Source organism: Tauraco erythrolophus, chromosome 4, assembly GCF_009769465.1.
Source record: "Tauraco erythrolophus isolate bTauEry1 chromosome 4, bTauEry1.pri, whole genome shotgun sequence".
Classification (NCBI taxonomy): domain Eukaryota; kingdom Metazoa; phylum Chordata; class Aves; order Musophagiformes; family Musophagidae; genus Tauraco; species Tauraco erythrolophus.
In genome coordinates, this window is record NC_141468.1 from 44,562,022 (window position 1) to 44,582,918 (window position 20,897).

The window sequence follows — 20,897 nt, forward strand, 5'->3', positions numbered from 1 at the left end:
TGAAAAGTTTGGAAAGTCCTCAGCACTTGATTTCTTTAAATTGAATATTCATATCTGCTATTCTCTATTGAACCATTCAATGACTCTTAAAATAATTTTTGAACAGGGTGATTAAAATATATATGAGCAGGTAAGTAATACGTCAAGAGAAATTCTGGCGTCTAAGATTTTAACAAAACATGACAACTCTCAAGCTTGAGGAAAAAACACTGATAAATAATGGCCAGTGTCACATGGCACATCAAAACAGTGCAAGGGAGGAGGAAAATTAGTGACGGAAAATACATGTCACATTATGGAAACTAAAGAAAGGTACACGCACACATTTCCTCCTACACATGTGGGTGTTTTTACGAGTGGAACAAATTTATTCCAAGCTCAAAACTGGAGCATTTAGAAAGCTCACAATGACAAGTGCAATAACATCAGGAGCTGTAGAGGCAGCATTTCAAGGCAGTAGCATCTATCCTACCTTCTGACGTGAACACCCACTCATTCTGACAACAGGAATCCAGAGGGAATAATGATGAGAAATTTATTTCTCTGCATTTCGATATAGATTCAGACTTTGCAATAAACCCAAGCAATGCCAAAATGTAAAGGTAAAATTGTTAAAAAGCTGTACAATTTATGAGATACTAAACACAGTGTGCAGATCCTGCTGATTTGGGACCCAATCCTAACCTCAGGCATCCATTGTTACAGAACTCCAGAAGACAAAATTCACTCTTTTCCCCCAGTGGTTCATGGTAATAGATTTTCAAGATATTCAGAGATGTTTGCCACATTTTTATTACAATTTGATCTCTGTAGCTAAAATGCTACAGCCAAAGTCAGGCAGGTACTGAATCAGTATAGTTTTTAAAATCATGTATTAACCATATTTACAAAACTGTATAGACACCACAGAAAGAATGGTTAAAATTCAAATATGTTAAATACAACAGCAAGAGAACGATCTATGATCTTGTTCATGCATTTTATTTCAACCATGTTTTTTGGTTTTTGTTTTTTCCAGCGGGTAAAAGAAATGAGAATTATCAACTAGAAAAAAAACAGTATCGATTATCTTCCACTCCAAAGTACTAGGTAATGAGTTTTACTGGTCTGATACCCTGTAAATTCGGTATCTTCTGTTTACAATCACTTGAATATGTTTGGATTAAAGGTTTGGGTTATGAATATGCAGAAGTAGAAACCTCTTTTCAGTGGGGATAGACCTTTTTCATGGTCACGAGGGCTTGCTATACAATAAACAGGACACTGTCAAAAAGAGATTGGTATTTGAGATGCTGGAAATCTATGCTTTTTAGAGTAATTGTTTCTTTTGAAGCTTTTCAGTCTTACAAGAAGTCAGAACTATACAAGAAAATTCATTTTTCCCTACAATTCAACAAGGAGGCTAAAAGCACTGAACTCTTTGTTGTATTTCCCTATGAAAAATAAGCTTAGAGGTCCTAGACTGGCTTTCTACACTTTAACACAAGTAAATTTAGATTAATTATCTAAGGCCTAGCAGATGGCAGATTTATCAGATGATGATTTATGACTTCAATAGGAGTTTGTACAATTATTTTCAAAGCATTAAACCCAGCAGCTTCCCGTTACAATCCCATGCTATTCACTGCATGACCTGTAACATGAACTTGTGCAGTGTTTTCTGGGCAGAAGCAGCCACACAAGCTCAAGCCCAGAACACTCCCCACCACTGAGGCTGGGGAGCAAAACGCAGTATTATTGACAATTTCAGCCTGTATCTTGGAAGCACCTAAGGTTCAAAGCACATTCCAGAGGCTCAGGCCAGTGAGGGCAAGATGTGTTATCTAAGTAAATGCAATCCACTCACAGTAGTTTCTGCACCCACCCCTAGACTCTTTAAGCTTCGGGAATAGAACTGTGAATCCTTATCTCTGTCTGTCGAAAGTTTACAGCCCAAACTGCCTTGGGATATGCAGACAGGCTGTCTCCACCACTCCTAATGCTTTCTGAGGTAGCTACTTCTCCTACCCCAGCATAGGAGAAAATCAATTTCATGGATTTTTTTTTTTCTCCATTTAGCAACTGTCTTTTGCCACTCTTCCAAGAGGAGAGCAGAACTTAATGTCTTCCCTTTGCTACTGCATCTCCAGGGAGAGACATGTGGAAGCTGGGGTTGCTTCTTCCCATTCACATATCTGAGAATCTACATTCTTCCTTCTATGTAACACTCCTTTTCTACACTATATTTGTCATTCAACCTTCATCTTTCCTCCTCTCTTCATTTTGAACTGAGCCTTCTATCTCCTGTGTTCTCTTATTCTTGTTTCTTTCTCTCCACCCACACACCCATGGACTTACTACTGCATTACACTGTCTCATGAGCTCTACCGTCAAGCAGAGAGTAGAAGCAACAACCTAATGAAACAAGAGGAGAGAATTTTCTGCTTTCTGCTTGATTACAGATTGGCTCCTCTTCATTGATCCAAGCCAGGTATCCTCTGCAACACTTCGGATTACAGCCAAGGTGGCAAACCTTTGGAATAGAGGAGAGTCTCAGAACAAAACGGTGCTGATAATACTTGCTGATAACCACCAAGGCTTAAAAAGGTCTCACTGAAAAATTCTCCAAGGTGAAAAAAATGTCTCCGATTACAGGGATCGTACTGCAAATCTGATTTTTGATACTTGCTGTATTATAAGCACCGGTTGTTTGGAAATGCCACAAAAACCCTCCACTTACCCACATCGCAGCTTGCAAGGTTTACTGAACTGGTCAAATTCATCCAGAAACACTACAGCTAGCTGAACTGTGTCACATCTAAGCTTGGCACAGTAGGACCTCCTTATATGTGACTGAGTAGCTTTTGCATTTTCAGTACATGCCACCAGAGTGAACCCGGTGAGGAGGTGGCCCAGCAGCATGTTATTTCAGAGACCCAGGACAGGAAGTAGAGGATTTGGGTTCAGATTTTTTTTGCTCCCTGGTTCATATCTCCTTCCAGCTCTCTTAGCAGAGAAGAAGTAGAGAACCATGCTCCCAGCAGGGAAGCAAAGGGATTGCAAACAATCTCAATGAAAAGATCAATCGTACAAAATGGAGGCAAAACAAAGTATCTTTTCTAATTTGTTGTCTGGAAACAACTGAACCGCTTGGTCAACATTTCCCGGGTAAGTCAGCAGGAAGCAGTCATTGCTTGTACAGTGTGGGGAAAGCGAGCATCCAGGCTGAATTACAAGCATTAAAACCTGCCCTTCATAATGGGAAGTATTGAGTACTTCTTACTAAAAATTGTCTTTACAGTACTACAGTTCTTAACTTTTCTTTTTAGATGCATAAGTTATGAAGAAAGGTTTCACATACACAAATTCATTAATCACTAAATTAAATAAGCTGCCCTTTATTTTGTTCTATGAATCAAAAATGCACCAGTTGCACTGAAACAACAGATTACTTGAAGCCACACGTACTAGAAACGCCGAAAAGTGAGACAACAGATGGCTGCTCGAGTGCAAGAGCAGAGCCACCCCCGGTACCGACAGGAATGGCAGAAGCAGCCCCGCAGCAGGGCACTGGTCCTGGGGACTGTCTTGCTAAGACCAGTACATTAAAAAACCCTTATGCCAATAAACATCTCCAATACAGTCAACATTGATAACAGATTAATTTTTTTGCAGCACTAGGTAACTATTCTGTACTCCTTTTCACTACTGCATCAGGAACCAGGAGACTCAGAGTTATTTCTGGTGTTAGGAAACAGATTCCACGTAGTTTATTTGCCTTAAGAATATAATCCCTCAGTTTCTACAATGACTTTAATTGCTCCAAAAGCCTAAATATAATCCTCATACATGATACCAGACGCGTATCAAGTCTGATGTTAAAATCTCCATGGACCTAACGCTCATCCGGAGCTGTCTTTTCCCCACATACACAGCGAAATCCCTGCCATGTGTTCACTCTCCGCATTTACATTTTAAGGTAATATTTAATCAGATGCTTTGCCTGGAAAATGAAAACACCCACTGAAAGTAGGTCATGATTATTATCAGAAGAAAGATCACCATGCTGGATTGTTTTACTGGGAGTCTCAAAATAAGAACAGGTTAGAAATTCTGTTTGGTAAAACAATACCTTTTAAAAAACACCTTAAACGGAAATGCTGTCTTTTATAGTGAGCTCTGCTGTAGGTGGTTTAGGACGCAGACACACAAGCAGCAACGTTTCTGATGTGCCCTTAATCCCGCTCTGAATCAAAGTCTCAGCGTAACAGTTCTTTTATCTGCTAGTGATTTGTCCCGGTTTCGACTAGGACAGAGCTGGTTGTTCTTTTTAGCAGCTAGAAGAGCTCTGTGTTTTGGTTTTAGTCTGTGATTTGTTATGAGAAGAATGTTGATAGCGCACTGGTGTTTATAGTTGGCACTGAAGCCTCAAGGACTTTTCAGCTGCCGTGTGTTTGCCAGTGTGCAAGAGCACAACAGGCTGGGGGGGAGCACGGCCAGGACAGAGGACCCACAACTCCCCTTATGATTTGAACTTAGGTTTAGGACTGAGAACCAAATTGGTCAATGAGGTATTCCATATCACACAACGACATGCCCAGTGTATAGACAAGGGTGTACCACGAAGCAGGAATTGTTCTCTCTCTTCTGGGAGGACTCCCTTAGACCCTCAGAGTTGTCTCTCCCTCTCTCTCTTTTCAAGCATCACGTGTATCTGGGATTGAGGTGTTGGGATTTACCTGTTTCGGGATTACTTGCTGGGATGGGATTGGTGTCAGTCACCAGGTGGTGAACAATTACACTATCACTTGTTTGTGTATATTATTATCATATTTAAAATAGATTTTTCATATATTATTATATCATCATTAACAATATTTTATATTATTGTTATTAAATTGTTCTTATCTCAATCCATGAATCTCCTTCCCTTTTCCCCCTTAATTCTCTTTCCCATTCCCCAGGGATGAGGCAGGGTGAGCAAAGGGCTGAATGGTGTTTAGTTGCCAGCCGGCTTAAACCACGACATGATTTCATAAGAAACAAACTATCTGCTGAATCAGCAGGAATGGTTTTCTTATGGAAAACTATTTTGTGTTCTTTTTGCCAGAACTGTTTGTAAAAAGAGTGCATTGCTGTAACTACCACAGGAATAAGCATCGCTTCCAAAGTCTAGTATTCTGTTGAATCATATAATAAAGAAGGAGCTACTACATATTAAATCTATTACATTTTTGCTGTCATTATTTTTAGTTTTGGAATGCTAAAATTAAAATTCTTATTCCTGGAAGTAATTATTAGCTTAATATTCTCAGAGGGAAGTAATTTGTATAATCCTAGATCCAAACATCTATTTCTAGTTTCATTAACAGAATACAAATGACGCCTTACACAAAACACTACTGCAAAATTATAATCGTGTTAATTATAGCCAACACATTTCCAAAGCTACTGTTTACAAATTCAGACATTACTCTCTCGACTTGTTCAGTCTTAATAGTAATAATGCAATAAATAGCAGAGTAAATAAAGCAGTATTTAAATTTTTGGTTTTACTGGTGGCAAAAAAAAAAGGTTTCTTAGTTTTCAAGATAATTAAACTACAGAGAATTTTGCAACTGAACGTTTAGATAGCTTCCCTCTTAATATGAGATTTGAAAGAACCTCACCAAAAAAAGACAAAAGGGGACAAATTAACTTAAAATAGAAATAAATTTAGTAATCAAAAATTGAAGTCTCTCCCACTAATACCAGATTTGTTACACAACAAAAAGCAAATTAAGCACAGGCTCAGATGAACACAATTCTAGTGAAGTCCAGGAGATACATGCAAGTGAAGAATTTAATCTTCCTTAATTTTCTCACGTGGTATGATTAATCACCCACCTGTGGACTCTGGAAGATGACTGTTATAAAGATAACAACAGAAACAATATCAAATTACCAGAGTTATGCCACTATACAGTTACGCTCTTAAACAAATTATTGCATATCCCTAATCCCTCTTGGAAACGTGATTCAGTAGTGTGTGATTTGTGACACAACAGAGGAATACTCTTTGTTGTGACTGGTTCCTGTTAGCGACACTCTCTGTACAGCTGCCAAAAAGGCTAGAGGTCAGTAACCAGCTAAGCATGGACAAAAATATAAGGCCCTATTTAGGTTGCCTAACTTCCACTAAAAAAGTGAAGCAACACCCATTTGGGGAGCTGGTGATGCTGGAGGTCAACGAGAAGGGCCGGAGGAAGGTGCTGAGCGGTGCGCTGCCGGGGTCAGGCAATGGGGAAAGGCAGCGGTGGGAGCGCTGGGGAAGGGCGGCTGCCTCAGTGCCATCCCAGCACTTGGATTCCGAGTCTGTTGAGACTCGAGCCCCACCCAAAACAACAAACAAAAACGGTGCGTCCTCGTTGTGTAAATTCATTATTCCCACTCCCAAGAGCTGTGTGCACAGCAGTCTCACTATACATTACTATACATGCGTCTTAAAAACTGCTTCTTTTTTAATTTAAAAAAAATAAACTACCTGCCTGTATATGTGAATCTGCCACCTGACAAATGAGATTACCCTGCTCGGAATACATCCACGCTCCTTGTGGCTCCGTGAGCGCCTTTAAAATATTCTGATGGGTTTCATGTGAGGTAGAAAATAGGTTTGCTAGGGGCTGCAGAAAGGAGAGTGAAACATCAAGATTTTTCTAAAAACATTCTTTTAATTTTAGGCTATTACCACCAGTATCTCTGTGCTTTATATTGTATTTCGAGTTTGGACCTGAGTCCACACACATGCCCACATGCACCTGACTTTCACTTTGTGTGGAGGCCAATCCATGTTTAGAAATATAAAAATAATAGAATAATAGCACAAAATAGAAATAATCTCTGGGAAACCATGCAAGAAAAAAAACCCATAGGCTTTTACAACCTTAGTGCATGCCCAAACATACCACTCCCTGCGGTTTTGACTGAGCAAACACGTTCTTCCAAGCTGCCCCAGGTGACCTCATTGTCCCTGCCACTTTGTCACCAGATCACTTTTAGAATTGTCCCCAGGCCACCTGTCAAAGGCCAAGTAACATTTATATATAGCTTTAAAATTTGGGATAGCTGCAAGATGTCATTAATAACTTCCTGCCGAAGGCTTAGGTACCAACGAGCAGTAACAGCCTGAGTGGGGTGACTGGGGTCACCACAGCCTCCGCAACCGGAGGGCAACTGCTGTAGCGGGTTGGAAACATCAGCAGAGGAGAAACGGCTCTGACGGCTCCGGAGCTGCAGCCCAGCACACAGGCTGTGCTGCTTCTCAGGGCCACCAACAGCCCTTCTCTCTAACAGTAGATGGGACAGCAAATCCAAAATATTTTCTAAGATTAGGTCACGATTACACTGCCAGGCTAATTACTGGAGAAGACTCCTAAAGGTAAGAAAGAGCTGAATCCAGAAGTAAATCTGCTCTTTTCCCCAAAGACTAAGTTAATGCCTTTTTTCTCCTTAAGCCGGTGTGCACCTTGTAACGTGCTTAGACCCCAGGACTGGAAACCAAACAGCCAGGTCCTGAACAAGCATCCTCCGCAGCAGTCCAGAACAAAGAGGGGACATTCCTCTCCAAGGGAAAGGCGTGCCATGTCCTCAGCTCTCCATACGAAATAGAAAACCAGTAGTTCAAAAGGGAAAACTGATCATTCACAAAGTATGAAAGAGAAGTCAATGAAACATAGCACCTGACTCCATGAGCCTTCAGACTTGAGAGGCTTCACCAGAAACCGGCCAGAAAAAGAAGTTTTACACAATCGTAATTTCTAAATTCTCCCTTGTATTTCTGACATACAAAAATAAAGGGTTTGTATAGGATAAAATTTTTGGACTTTCTTCTTCTCAATGACATAATTTAAATCAAACAGCCAGAAGGCCATTCACGTAACAAAATATTTTTGTTTTAACCATTTTCAAGGAGCTGCAGTAAAACTGAAAGTGTGCAGATGTGCAAATAGTATAAAACAATGTGAAGTGATACAGTATTCTCTTTATTTTAACTGTTTTTAGAGAATACCTAGCTTCACAATACAAAAGTAGCTTCTGCAGACAACCCCCACTGCTGCCAGGCTTCACGTGCTCTGTGCCGCAGTTGTCAGACCACCACGAAGGAACTTTCCAATCTTTGGCCAGCGAGTAGGTCAGCAGTTTGAAGAGAGTACACAGAAACTTGTGCGAGAGCGAAACTCTCTCAGCAGCTCATTGCAAAGTTAAAATATAGAACCCAAGAGCCTGCTGAAACACCAGGGCTGACAGAAGCTCCCGAGCGGCCCCGAGGCTGTCCGGGCAAGCAGGGCACGCAGCTCCGAAACACCAGCTCTTCCACAACGGAGATTTCTCTTCGCTCATATGGATATGTCGCTACCAAAAGCATGTGGGAACAGCAAGAATGTGATGTTTCTTTCCTCTCCTCCATGTTAAATTCTCCCTCTCCTCTGCACTCACCAAAAATGATTCTGAAAAAAAGAATTACTGCCCCTAGGTCTTCATTAAAGAAATGACTCTAGTGAACACTGAGTTTCACTGTTTTTTGTATGCAGATGTTTATAAGAGTGTACCAGTCAGGAAAAAAAATATTATTAAAATGCTTTATATTACCAAGAATACATATAAACTTTCAACAGAACGTTGTAGTCAAACAAAGCATTGCTGCCAAAACACCTGAAATAACTTTGCGAGACGGACTCTTCCAAAGAAACCAAAAAAGGGAAAGCAACAGCATAAATTAATGGGAAAAGAATCTAATTTCCAGCTGTAACCATCCCAGGTATAGCAGAAATATGATTTGTGCCTGTGATTTTAAATATCCTCACTAAATTTTACTTAACAGCAGATTAAAAAAGAAAATTCAGTTTTTCTAAATGTGTAATACTGGCAATGGCACATGCGGAACCAACGTGATACCATTATCAGCTGCAGCTGTTTAGTTACTCAAAACCTCCCACACCAAACCAGGATTTTTTAAGACACAGCAGAAAAATAAGTATATTGACATACAGGTGATACTGAGCTTAAAGCAGATTGCATTAGGGTGAAAATCCTGCGGGGGGGGGGGGGGGGGGGGGGAAGAATAAAAGAAAGAAAGAACAAACCCATCAAACAACCCCCAGAATAAAATCCCAAACAATCGAGGTCTGAGCTGAAACATTGCCTCAGGCTTTTCACACAAAACTGCGTTACTGTCTGTGTAAGCTTTTCCCATGGTTACACAGCCTTTTATAGGAGCACCACAACTCAACCCAGGGTATTTAAAATTAAGTCGTACTCAGTAATGTCACACAAATTAATTTGCCAGAGCACATGCCAGCCAGTCATGATAGGAAATTATTCTTAATTCTACTAGTTTGACTGAAGTGAGCTTAAAGGAAGATAAAAACGTCTCGTCTCTTACTAGACGAGAAAATCCTTCATTGGGATATACTGCAGTGGCCCACCACTGCCTGCCCCAGCCCTGAACAGGCTAACAAGTTATATTCTCCCCATCACATTCAAAACCACAATATATACAAAATTATTTTTATTTAAAATAACATTTGATCCAGCCTATTACCAAGGCTAAAAAAACTCCTTGCTTCCAACTGGCAAGTTCAGTGGCTCATGTCGTACTGTCAACTTTTAACGTGTGAGGAAAACTAATCACATCCAAGTTGCATAAACACTCAAACCTCTGGAAGAGGCAAAGTTCACACTTGGCTAGAATGTACACAGGATCCTCCGCGTGTGGATGGAAAAGACATTGCAGATCTTCTGCAGTGGAAATCAGCTACGCTTTCTCATGTTTGAAATGTCAAGTTTGTGCTGTTCACAACCCACCTTTCCACAAATCTCAGCTGGTCATCCTTTTTCTTCCTTTTCTTCTAAGAGAAAAGAAGCACGTTAAGTCTCTGGGCCTAAAAAGGTATCTTGTAGTCTCTAGCACTGAATTTTGTAACATGTCCATTTTACAAGGAGACATGGGAAAACACATAATCAAAACATTCTTTATTAAAAATTTCAGAAGTCATCTTCCAAGTTGTTATCCTCAATTTTCTGCAGTGGCCGCTTAACACCAATTATCAAATCTATGGAGAGAAGGTCCATAACACAATGAAGAACTGAAATGACTAACTGGTATTTGCAATACACCAATTCTAAGCCCTTCTCGGTCATAGGCAGTGGCTGATTTTTTCTGAGTGCATTTACGGCTTTGAGATAGAATTTGGTAAAGCTGTTCCGTTCTGTTGTCCTGTATAAGGACTTGGGAATACTTAGCAAAGCATGGGCAACTACATTAGATACGACAGTTACCTCTGACTGCTGAAAGTCTTTTGCATAGTACTGAATGTAATAATGTAACAGGACTTCAAAGTAACCTCCTACTGGCAAAACTGATCCTGCTTCTATGAGGGAGTCCGAATAATTCTGTGCAACACTTACACAACTCTTTTCATGTTGAAATGGGACTATATTGCAACTTGTTTTCTCTAGATCTTTGCCAACACATAGGTGTTCACACGCAATGACTATATTAGCATCATGTGCTGCTGATACAGCAGTGCTGTAACTGCTTTGATTGTCCACAAATAAATCACTTTTATAGCTCTCCTGCACGTCACCTGGATGCTCGCATTTTGCATTGGGTTTCTGTAAGTCTCTTGAAGAGCCATCTCCTTCAATGGCAACACTGAATTCTTTGATGTTTGAGATGGGATTTGAGGGTATTTGCAAGTTTGTTTGCACACATGCTGGATTTTCACTTCCCTGCAAGTCAGGGTCTACAATTTGTGTCTCTGTTTCGTCCCTTTGTGTTTTCAGCTGTCCTTCAGAAACCTGACTACTGTTACAAGAAATATTTTCTGTTACGAGTTGCTTCTGAGTAGCTGAAGAATGCCAGCTGCAAACATCTGTGGTTTTGTTCTGGCTTTCACCTTCTGCTTTGCATTCCTCTCTCTGATGAACTCTTTTAAATAGCTGCTGCAGCATTGTAAACGCCCCTTGTAAAGCAGCAGCGTGTTGCTCATTAACACCATCGACCGGCCCACAAAGAATTAGGCAATGGGGCTGAAAGGCGCACACACTGGTGAAGCCGATGTGAACGCATCTCTTTGAGCCGAGCAGCAAGGGCTGGCAGAACGTTGCCACTGCAATTTCAGTGATTTCTTTGTGTACGTTATCACCAAAAGGAGCGTAAGGCGAGACTCCTGTGATTTCACAGATAAGGGCCATTTCTTCCGACGATAAGCTCTCTACCACAGACACACCGTATAATTTTGCATAGTAGATAACTACTTCCTCTTGCTTCACGCTCGACAGTAACAGTTTAATGTTGTTGCTCTGCAAGTGTTTCATTAAGGCTTCTGTCCTCCTTGAGATCCAGCGCACCGAGGCCTGATACTGCCCTTCGGAGTCGACCACAAACTCGACGCCGGGGGCCGAGAGGGCGGGCCGGAGCGGCTCGGTGACCAGCACGGCCCGCAGGTCCCCGCCCGCCGGGCAGTAGGCCGCGAAGTCCCTGCGGAGGATGAGGCCGGGCAGGACCCTGGAGCTCGCCACGGGGAGGCCGGCCACGGCGGCGTGCAGCTCCGCGAAGCGGCGGCCGAGGAGGCGCAGCACCTGCAGGCGGGAAGCGGCGGCCGGGGCGCAGCGGCGGCAGTACTCGCAGCAGAGCTGCGCCAGGCGCCGCCGCTCGCCCGGCCCCAGCCGGCCGCTCAGGTAGGGCTCCAGCAGCGCCTCCAGCGCGCCCTGCTCCGCCTCCGCCTGCCGCCCGGGGAGGGCCGACAGCAGGTGCCCTCGCAGGCCCTGCGCCACGGCCCGCTCCAGCACCTGCGCCTCGAAGGCCCGCAGCGCCCGCCGCAGGCCGCCGCTGCCCCCCGCCGCCCGCAGGCCGCGGAGCACGCCGGCCAGCAGCACCACGAACGTCTTGGCGCCGTCCCCCGTCGCGGCGCGGTGGCTGCAGGCGCAGGCCGCCATCATCCTGCGGGCACACGGGCGGTTAGGCCGAACCGAACCGAACCGCGCCCCGCCCGGCCCGCCCCCGCCGCGCTACCTGGCCGTCGGCGGCTCCAGGCTGAGCGCCTGCAGCAGGCGCCGCCCGTCCCGCGTGAGCAGCGCCTCGCCGGTGGGCCGCACCAGCAGCGCCCGCCCGCCCCGCGGCCCCAGGGCGCCGCTCACGGCCCCCGCCAGCGCCGCCGCCTCCTGCGCCAGCCGCGCCAGCTCCGGCCGCGCCGCCATGGCAACCGCGCCGCCCCGGCCCTGCCGCGAGGCGCGCGCGCGGGACGAGCGGCCCGGGCCAATGGCGGGAGGGGCGCGGCGCACGCGCGGCGCCACGAGGGCGGACGCGGGGGTCGGGGCGCGGCCCGGCACGGGGAGCGGCGCACAGAACCCAGCGGCACGGAGGGGCTACACGTCTTTATTGGGGGCGGCGGCGGCAGGCGGCGCGGCGAGGCCGGCCCCAGAACTGGCGCCGGCCCGCTGCCGCCGCCTGGTAACAGCTCCCGTCCCTTACACAAGCGGGAAGGGCGGGTGACAAACAGCGGCGAACGAATCGAAACAAATGCGCAGCGGCGGGCTCGGTGCTGCGAAAACTGATTTTCCCACTTGGTCAAACGAAAGGCGCAAAAAAGCCGGAACAGCCTCCGCCTGTGAGGTTGTTACTCTGTCACGGCTGCTTCCCTAACAGCACACGGTAGTGAAGCTTCCCGGTGCATCAAGCACCAGAAATCCTCCACTGGAGACGGAATAACTGAACGTGTTCTAATAGCTGATTTCCCCCACCCCACCCCACCCCTGAGGCTGACCACGCAGGAAAGTTAGTTTTCAAACACAAAAGCCCTCACAAAAGGTCAGATGGTACATATGGCACAAACTTGACAAATCTTCACATGTCTCAGAACAGCAAGAAACCCATCAAGAAGGCACTGTTTACAATACTCGAATATCTGCTAAGTTTGCTGTGATTTGAGGATACCCTTGAAATAACAATAATTGAAACTTAACAAACGTACAGAATCCTTGTTATATGTTATTTACACAAGCAGTGAAGTAATAGGCTTTAAGAAACTACATGAAACATTCAATCCAAAGTCTGTTTCATAAACACCGATCTAGCAAAAAAAAAAAAAAAAAAAATTCCCAAAGGCACAGGAGGGCAGCAAACTACTAACAAAAAAAAAAAAAAAAAAAAAGGAAGAAACTGCCATCACTACATTTTATGGGACAACCTTTCAAATAATTTCTGAGATTTAACTGGAGTGGGGAAACAACCAGGCTCTACCCTCATTAGGTCATGTCAACTATTTAAAAGGAATCAACATGTGAAATGCAAGAAGCATCATCTACTGCTGAAACTGATACTTGCTACATTTCACATGGCATATTTACTTTTTCTTACATAGGTCATCTGTACCTAAATGACAAATTAAAGGCTTAGAGTGCATTTGAAAAAAAAAAAACAACAAACCAAAACAAACCAAATCAAAACAACAAAACCACATAGCAACAAATTCTGAAAATATTTCCTGTACACGGAAAAAAAAAACAAACAAAATTTGTAAATTAAATGTGAAAACAAGTGCTCTTTTAAACTTTAAAAACTAGTAGGAGGCCGTAGCCCTCAAACATCTGCAAACTGCACAATCGATTTTTATAACGGTGCAGAGCTCAGTCTTAAGTACGTCACATTCAAGATCAGCTGCACACCAGGACAATGGTGATGCGCTAAGAAAAGGCTTCATACACGCCTGTGACCAGCTGTACTGTAAAAATGAGGCAATAAATTTCTTTTTTCTGTACACATGAAGGAACATCATAAAAAACCCACCCAAATAGGAATTAACTAGGTTTTTTATGTACTTTCTAGAATTTCAGAATCATACAGTCAAACAGAAGTCTGCAATTTTACTTTTCAAAAAGTTTCATCATATATCCTTTACCTTCCTGGATCATCACTAAAACTGCTTTTACAGCAGAATTAAAGTCTAAATAAGTTGAAAGGAAAATAAGCACAGGCATTTTGTTTCGCTCTGTTCAAGTCTTTTACTCATCTTGAGCCGAGCATGAATTTCAGATATGGATTATCTGTTTAGTTGGACACGGGCTGCCAGCGTGGTGTTTGACAGCTGGCTGGGTCAAATCCACACTTAAATACCATGAGGTCTGTGTAAAAGTACATGCAGACTGTGTTATTAACTGATCTTGAATAAAAGTGATTAAAAGAAAATCAACATGAAAGGGCGGAAGGACATTTCTATTTACAAGGGAGATAAAAGCTTGTAACTATCAGTTCAAGAGCTTCAGCATTGTAATTCAGCAGAGTACTATATTAGGGGATTGAAATTATTGCCCAAATTCTCACTCCTTTCCTCTTGTATTACTCCCATGTACAGAGTACGCTTAAAGGCTTGTAACAGATCTTAAGACAAGTGAAGCTTCGACATCTGAATGTGATAATGAATGGCCAAATTCCAGGCTGAGAACATTAAATTAATGCTACAATATTCTGCTGACTTTATGCCATTTTATACATGGAAGTATACACTGGAAGTCCAATCAAGTTTGGTCTTGCTCATATATACAAGATCACTCTGCTTAAGGTACGACATTCCACAAAATGATTCAAGACCAAACTTGGCTAATACGAAGCTGTAAGAAATAAGCTGAAGTTGACTGTTTAAGCAATAAACTTACATAGCTGAGGCCCAAAGGAGAAAGGTAAAAGAGAAGGGGAGGTCTGTGAAGATGTCAGCCACAGGAATATATGAGCTAGACTGATACACAATGAGTAAATAGTATTTTCATTAAATACTAGTTGAGACTGATGCAGAACAGAAAGGTAGATCACCTGGAGAGTAAGGGAGGCTGCCCAAGGCAGAGGGATAACAGGAACATGGCAAAAAGCCAAACGTGACCTTTCAGCTGTTCCACTGCCCTGGATGCATTTGATTTCTGAGAGGATCCTCTGGAAACAAACTTAGCTGCCCTTTGCGTTGTGCCGCACATCCTCCTGTTGTCTCATCTGGGTTACTGAGATCACCTTCACAATAAACACTACAGCCCCCTTTTGACTTGGTGCGCTTGACTGACATAAGGAATTCACCAGAGAAACACTGGCACTACATTTTTTTTTCCTGGAATTTTACAAGTTCTATACATGCATATATTTCTTCAAATAAAAAATGTTATAAACCCTGGTTTTAATAGAGACTTAAGCTTCACATTAATCTGTATGGCTACAGCATAACAAATAGGTGCATCCATGTGTTCTGTTAGGTAGTATATACTGCAGTAAGGAGGAATTCAACAAAGACTTAGGGTTTCACTCCCATTTGTTTTGGTATGTGTGTTGTTAGCCATCCCACAATTTCTGAAAACTTTCCCCTTGCAAACACACACTTTTTTGTTTGCAAGTGAACTCACGACGGTGCCTGCATTCTGTTCTACATCGTCTGTCTTTTGGGAGGTTCAACTCAAGCTACATACTAAGCACCTTTGCATCTTCACATTTTGTTTCAAAAGGAAGAAGTCCTGGCATCAGCAGTCTGTTTGCTTACTGTGACATGGCTATACACAAATGTAAATCCAAAGCTGTAGATTTATCAAGACTTACAAACATACAGTAAATCCTTGACATTTGCAATTTATGAGACAGAGTGGACCAAGACAGTACCTTCCCAGGTGCTGTACTGTTAAAAATGTGCTCTGTACAGTAGATGCAGGAATGTTTTTATGAAGAATCTGAAGTTTTAAAACTATAAAAATAAAACAGCTGGCTTACAAGCCACTATAGTAATTCAGGATAAAAACTGTCATACTTCCAAAACAAATCAAGGACATTACATTGTAGAATTCCCAAAGACTTCAGCTTTTTACTTGCTAGTCCTAACACTCATGATCTTTGTACAATAATGTGTTTGTTTGACCTTAAACAAAAGTTTACTTCCAAACATCCAACGCTATTTACAAAAACTGTTGGCTACTTCAAAAGTTCCTTTGTTACAAAAATTGTAAGTTTAAATGTAACAAAGTAGGCTTGTTTATCATTTTATCATAACAGGACTCACATCCTACCTACAGGGTCTGACCTCTGAATTTTTAACTTCATCTATTCTGTGGTGAAGGTTCATCAGTACAACGTATGACCGAATATAAAACACAAGGCTGATGTCGTATGTCTGTGAGACAGAGGCACACACCAGGAGCAAGAGTGTACTGGCACTTACACAATTCTTACTTCAACTGGGTAGACGGGAGTATGATTCTGAACCATGGACGCTGAGGCAAAGTTCTGTAAGTTGTTGCTACAGGGCTCTTTTAGATAATATTGCATCAGTTAAAGTCCGACTTAAAATATGGTCCCCGGTAACAGTTCGATCATTCCAGTTCAGAAAGGCCCTTGTTCATGCTTCCTATTTGAACAGGAAATTAATGATAAGCTGTAGCAGAACCACGAGTAAAATGAAGACATAGTGCTTAAACTGCAAGAAATGGTAGTCCGCGGGTGGTGAATGAGAAGTGACTCTATTTCGTAGAGCCATGATGTCCCTGTAAGATACAAAATAATATCCTGTAAATGACAATCTACACAATTCGGCATTTTCTAGTATGTTAGGGCGCCCTACAGAAGACAGATTTTGAGGAAAATTATGTCAATGAGCGATCAACATTTGCGAAGAAGGGTAGTAGTATAAAGACATCAAGGCTCTAAAGCAGAAAGATACATATCAGCCTCCAAGGGAAAAAAGCTAGAAAATTAGTATTCTCTATTTTAAAGCATTTTATTTAGTACTACCTCTTAATGTCTTCTTGTGTTTCCTTTATAGATTCAATGGCACTCTGTAGTTCACCAAGGTCTGCGCCTTTTTTCCTTACTCTTGTGTTGTGCTTTAGAAGTTGCGCTAGAAAGACACAACAGCCAGATGTGATTCACAGATGTGACTGCTAAGTCAAAAAAGGAACAAAGAACTAATGACAAACTAAACCAATTACAAAAATGAGGAGAGTTCTCACTAAACTTCTATTGAAAATTAAAGCTTTCAGTCACCTATAGCACAGGACAGCAAGTAAGCACTTGAAATCTCTTAAAACACTCACCGTATTGTTTAATTTCTGCAAGCATTATCAACAACAAAAGTCTGCCTTCCAGCAACATACTGATTTACAAATTAAAACGATTCATCTTGTTTTAAGAAAGAAAAGTGTCTACAAACACTTCCCCCCTCCCCAGATACTAAAATATGTGCAGCACGTAGGCCTACCTATGCTACATACTGATGTTTCAAAGGACAGGAAAGTTTGCAATTAAAACCACGAGCCGTTCTGTTGCTTTTGTTTTTCCAAAATGTGCTTCGCATTGGACAGAACTGTCATCTAAAGCATGCATTCTTTCATAATACAAACCTCGAGATAAGAAGTGCATGTGTGACTACCAAACTCTCTTTCACTGTCAAATAAACTTCTTATTTCTGTGTGCAAATGTATCTTTTCCTACCTTCGCTCCCAGAGGAATCCTGGTTATCGGGCTCCGGGGATGAGAAACCACACTCCCCTTTCTTCTGACTGGTTGGCTTTCGCTTGATTTTTGGAACACTAACCTACAATTGATAAACTTATGAAGTATCTTCAGAGAACCAGAACTGTAGCAAAGCAGCACATTCTAACAATAACAGCTAAAAGCACAGTATCTAATAGAAGTCCAAGTTAAAATTTTTGATGTATAAGCAGTCTGAAGTTTGTGCATATTCCCACTTAAAGGAAAAGGCACATTAAACTGTTGAGATCAAGTTTGCATATTTCATATTGCTGTCCAATGAAGTTCTCTCTACTCCCTAAGATGCTACACAAAAGACTGTGGATGGAGTAAACTACATTTTTGTTGGATAACAATAGTATTTCCCATCTCTCCCAATGCTTTGATGACCTTTATATACATAATGCAACATATACAAGTCCCTGGATCTTGCTGCACCTGCTAACAGAACTGGAACATACCATTGGTGTCCGATGTCGAACTTTTGTTTGGATGGTGCCATCTTTTTCAAATTGGATCATATCATTCAAAGGGTCCCACGGTCTGGTACTAAACAAAGTGAATATAATTGATTAATATCACAGCAATTTAAATATTTTCCTGCTCAAACTATTCAGTATGAACAGATTAAAGTTCTCTTTTCCTATACAGAAGTCAGACATAGAATAAGTGATCTTATCTTCCACCTATAGCCTAGTCCTAACCTGAAGGGCCAAGAGAGCCAAAAAATACTTCATGTCCAGGTCAAACCCTCAGCCAGCTGTTAAGAGTACAAGATATTGTATTAACCAACAATATCACTATTAATGTATTTGGCTAGTGATATGTATTTGTCAAATATGGAGAGATTTTCTTCTTAATGTACAGTTATTATTTTAGAACCACAGGGAAATTAGAGGATTTTAAAATATTATTTTGAACTGCCCTTTTTTAATTTTTTCTTTTTTCCTTTAAAAGAAGCCTAGGAAGGAGAAGTTAAAAATCAGTCACCTCAAAACTGGTTTCATCCCAAAGTGGCTAATGATAGTCAAGACTGGTTTCAAGAGGCACTAATGAGCTACACAGTTTGCTTGTTCCAATTTTTTAAGAGTGCTTGTCCAAGTATAGGTTGATACAGAATTAAAAGAAAAAAAAAAAAAAAATCCATCAAGCAAAAGACACATAGCTCACTGGAGAACAACAAGCAGCCACAGGCAAAGACCAGCATCCCTACTGATTAAAGCCTTTTCAGGATAGACACTGCAAGTCAGCTGCATGAAGATCATTCTGATGCACAGCTCTAGTGAGAGTAGTTTAAGCATGAATTCCCTTTCTTCTCCTCCTGTATGGCTTTTAAAACGTTTGCATTTTTATCTTAGCTTAACCCGACTTGAATTAAATACTTGTCATCTAAGGTAACTGGGTAAGAACTAGGCATTGCTCTCCCAAAGGTCTTTTGTATCTGTAATCCAGATGCCTAAATCCATAATCCAGATACGTTAACAACTGCCACAGCTGACTGAGCGCATCTTTCACAGTAAGCGTGAAAGGCTGCTCTCTACACGGACCAGGTCGTGAGCCGGCATTATATGCATAGAGAGACACACAAGTTTCTTCCAGGGACTGCTGACAGCGCAGACTGCTTTCTAGCACGCAGTAAAATTTCTGTGGCGCATCCTTGAACCACGAGGCCTCAAGGAGACAAGAAATAACACAAGTTAAACAAGACAGACTACCCCCTGCAGCTTTAAGACCTAACAGATTTGAAGTGCAAGTACTTTTCCTGATGGTTTTACACAGGGTTCAACAGTGTGGGCAGTCAATTCAGCTGGACTAATCGCAGCTCTTCCAAGAGGAAAAGGCATCAACAGCACTAGAAGGTTCAAACCAAGAGAGGGTATTTCACAGACCTTTTAGTGTAGTTGGGGAATTCCCTTTTGCAGGATGTTTTGGGTGGTGAAAGTCTGCACAGACTTAAGAAGAAACCAAGGAAATTCATGGAAAATAAATCTATTGAGAGTTGCTAAATACACAGAATCTCTGCTTGGTTCCAGGAAACCTCTGAATTCTAAATTTGCTCTTTGTACTCTTGTACTCTTCCCTATACATATACTTAGTCCACTGCCCCTATGTTGCCATTCTTATACAGAAAGGTGAAGGGTTCTCAGATTTAGCCATGGGAATATACTCCCAGCATCCACGACTTCAGAATTACTTAACTCAGAGTGTATCATCTTTGGATATTTTACTTTTACAATCCCTGCAACATAGAAGCATGCTGGGTATTGAAAAAGAATCAGCAGATTTTAAAAACCATCACTAGCAAAGGGCTCAGCTCCAAGCTGACTTTTGCAAGCTTTCCTGAGAACACAGAACACATCTCAGCAGTCAGGGGGACAGCTACATCTTCATCTTCCGATCCACATCATCACACAAAAAGATTCACATACACTCATGTGTGCGGGGCATATCTGACAGCTGAGGAGAGCCACCTGGTCCCAGCATTAACCATTGCTGTAAACCTGTTATTCTCAGTGTTATTCTAACATAACAAATTAAACGGCTCTGTTCAACTAAGCAGAAGTTTTTCTGATTTCCAGACACTAGACACTCTGATGGTTGGTATGCCCACATGTATCATATTTTCCAGTCTGGGAAAATCTGTGTAGCTGCTCTGGTCAGTCTGGAGAGTGTGGGGGAAAGAAGCACAATGCATCCCAAAGTACTACGCCCAAGAAATTCTAGAACATAGCACAGATTTGTAGAGGCACATAACACATACAGATAAAGTCCATTGCAATGGTTACATGACACAATCGCTGCCTTTTCGACACTAAAAGAGCCAACCACATTCAGCTAAAAAATTGTGCATTTTAATTAAAATACATAAATACAAATTATCAAGTAGCATTGCATATTTCACAAGTTTGAACTCAGCTATATATGAGAGTTCTTTTGCTCCTGAAACCACAGGAAGAGGCTCAGCAACATCACCAAGCATTTAACAAGCAGGTTTTTTGTTACAAGCACTTCAAGACTCACTCAGCGTATTTGTAGTGCCATTCTCCTGTGACTGAATCCTGATCAAACAGCTTGCACGTCCACTCTTCACCCTTGAGTTTCCTCTCTTTGGCGCTCTTTCTCTGAGCTTCTTCCAGAACGTATTTCTCTTGAGTAGCTTCTGTTTGGTCTTTGTTATTTATTGCTCTTGTCACTTGTTGCCAAAGTCTGACAAACGAGCAATATAGAGAGTTACAATTTGGTTGACAGAAATAATTGTAAACATTTCCTTAATTATGGGCTAAGTAAATGGACCAACGTCTAAACAGAGTATTACCATGTTGCAATACAAGTTTTATCTACATTTCCATCAAGATTTTCCATGATTGTAAGGTCTGTAAATAGT

At 41.9% G+C, this 20,897-nt stretch overlaps 2 protein-coding genes across 4 annotated transcripts in view; both read right to left on the minus strand.

Annotated features, from left to right (window-relative positions):
* Positions 1-9,983: 9,983 nt before the first annotated feature.
* BBS10 (Bardet-Biedl syndrome 10) lies at positions 9,984-12,219 on the minus strand. Its single transcript, XM_086610469.1, has 2 exons — positions 12,035-12,219; positions 9,984-11,962 (listed from the first exon to the last, which is right to left on the minus strand). The coding sequence occupies exons 1-2, from the start codon at positions 12,217-12,219 to the stop codon at positions 10,003-10,005; spliced, it is 2,145 nt and encodes a 714-aa protein (XP_086466595.1). The 3' UTR covers positions 9,984-10,002.
* A 1,672-nt stretch (positions 12,220-13,891) lies between these two features.
* OSBPL8 (oxysterol binding protein like 8) overlaps positions 13,892-20,897 on the minus strand; it is a 66,473-nt gene continuing 59,467 nt past the window's right edge. For all 3 annotated transcript variants that reach the window (XM_086610889.1, XM_086610888.1, XM_009978095.2), the window contains 5 exons: positions 20,534-20,719; positions 17,974-18,061; positions 17,474-17,576; positions 16,775-16,880; positions 13,892-16,527 (listed from right to left, as the gene is read on the minus strand). In XM_086610889.1, the coding sequence (XP_086467015.1) occupies positions 16,392-16,527; positions 16,775-16,880; positions 17,474-17,576; positions 17,974-18,061; positions 20,534-20,719 (619 nt within the window). In that variant the 3' untranslated portion in view covers positions 13,892-16,391. The remainder of the gene's footprint in view (positions 16,528-16,774; positions 16,881-17,473; positions 17,577-17,973; positions 18,062-20,533; positions 20,720-20,897) is intronic.

Coding starts and splice junctions, on each gene's coding strand:
- BBS10 (XM_086610469.1), bottom strand. CDS start 12,219: ATGGCGGCGCGGCCGGAGCTGGCGCGGCTGGCGCAGGAGGCGGCGGCG. Junction 11,963..12,034: donor CTGGAGCCGCCGACGGCCAG/GTAGCGCGGCGG, acceptor GTGTGCCCGCAG/GATGATGGCGGCCTGCGCCT.